General features: G+C 37.9%; 1 protein-coding gene across 1 annotated transcript; it reads left to right on the forward strand.

Moving 5' to 3' along the window:
- The first annotated feature begins 316 nt into the window (after positions 1-316).
- LOC124890848 (agamous-like MADS-box protein AGL62) lies at positions 317-601 on the forward strand. Its single transcript, XM_047402678.1, has one exon. It carries the CDS (start codon positions 317-319, stop codon positions 599-601), a length of 285 nt encoding a protein of 94 aa, XP_047258634.1.
- Positions 602-1,074: the final 473 nt, after the last annotated feature.

Genomic DNA, 1,074 nt, shown 5'->3' on the forward strand with positions numbered 1-1,074 from the left:
CAAATTAAGAAAAAAATGTATTGTCTAATTATGATCATTACGGATTCTCCCTAACGAGACAAAGAATAGAGGCAAAATTGGTTCGGTACAAAACTTTCACAATAAAAGAAAGAAAATAGATTTATAGGCTCCCCACGTTATTTTAATTATTTTCCTAAAAATGTGACGATAATGAGAAAGAAATATCAGAGTTTTTAATATAAAAGCTCTTGGTGTTAAGACCAAAAATCACAATTTCTTAGTTTCACAAATATTGAGTGTTAATTTAGCCATGCCAAGAAGGACAAAGGGTTGAAAAAGGGTTGACATAGTGAAAATGGAAAATGAGAGTAACTTACAACTTACTTTCTCTAAGCGTCTTGCTGGTCTATTCAAAAAGGCTAGTGAACATTGTACGCTATGTGGTGCTGAAATTGTCATTGTGGTATTTTCTCCAGGCAAGGCCAACAAAGTTTACTCCTTTGGCCACCCCTCAATGGAGTTGTTGGTGGATAGGTTCCTCGGGAGGGATCTCCCTCCACCAAATAATGAAGGCCGTCATAACCATCTCCTCATGAATCATCAAATGTTGTTCTTCGTGAGCTCAATAAGGAGGTCATGAACATGGAGGAGATTCTCCTAATAGAGAAATCTCGCGGAGAGTCCATACTAGAAATTAGGAGGAGAGCTAATGGTGGTTGGTGGGAATTTCTAAAGCAAGATGTTGAAAAAGAGGCACAACAACAGCAAATGGTGAGTAATGTTGGACTCCCATTTCTCACATTTGGAAGTGCCCTGTCTCCTACTAATGGTGCTAGGGCAATTAGTTCTTCACATGGACACAATGTTGGTGCACCCTTGGCTAATAGTGCTTAGTGCATCTACTTCTTCATCAGCAGTTCCCTACTACTTCAACTGTCGTTATTAGTGCGCACGTTATGAAATAATCTAATGCAAATTCGTTGTGTCATTTGAGTTATCCTAAGTGTGTGCCCTTTGAGTCATTCTAAAATGTTCGTCGTTCATTATGGTTCATTTCGAACCCAATAATTTTAGTTATATGTCATGTTATCAGTCCATTGTCATGTTGATTTT

Source organism: Capsicum annuum, unplaced genomic scaffold, assembly GCF_002878395.1.
Source record: "Capsicum annuum cultivar UCD-10X-F1 unplaced genomic scaffold, UCD10Xv1.1 ctg26066, whole genome shotgun sequence".
Lineage (NCBI taxonomy): Eukaryota > Viridiplantae > Streptophyta > Magnoliopsida > Solanales > Solanaceae > Capsicum > Capsicum annuum.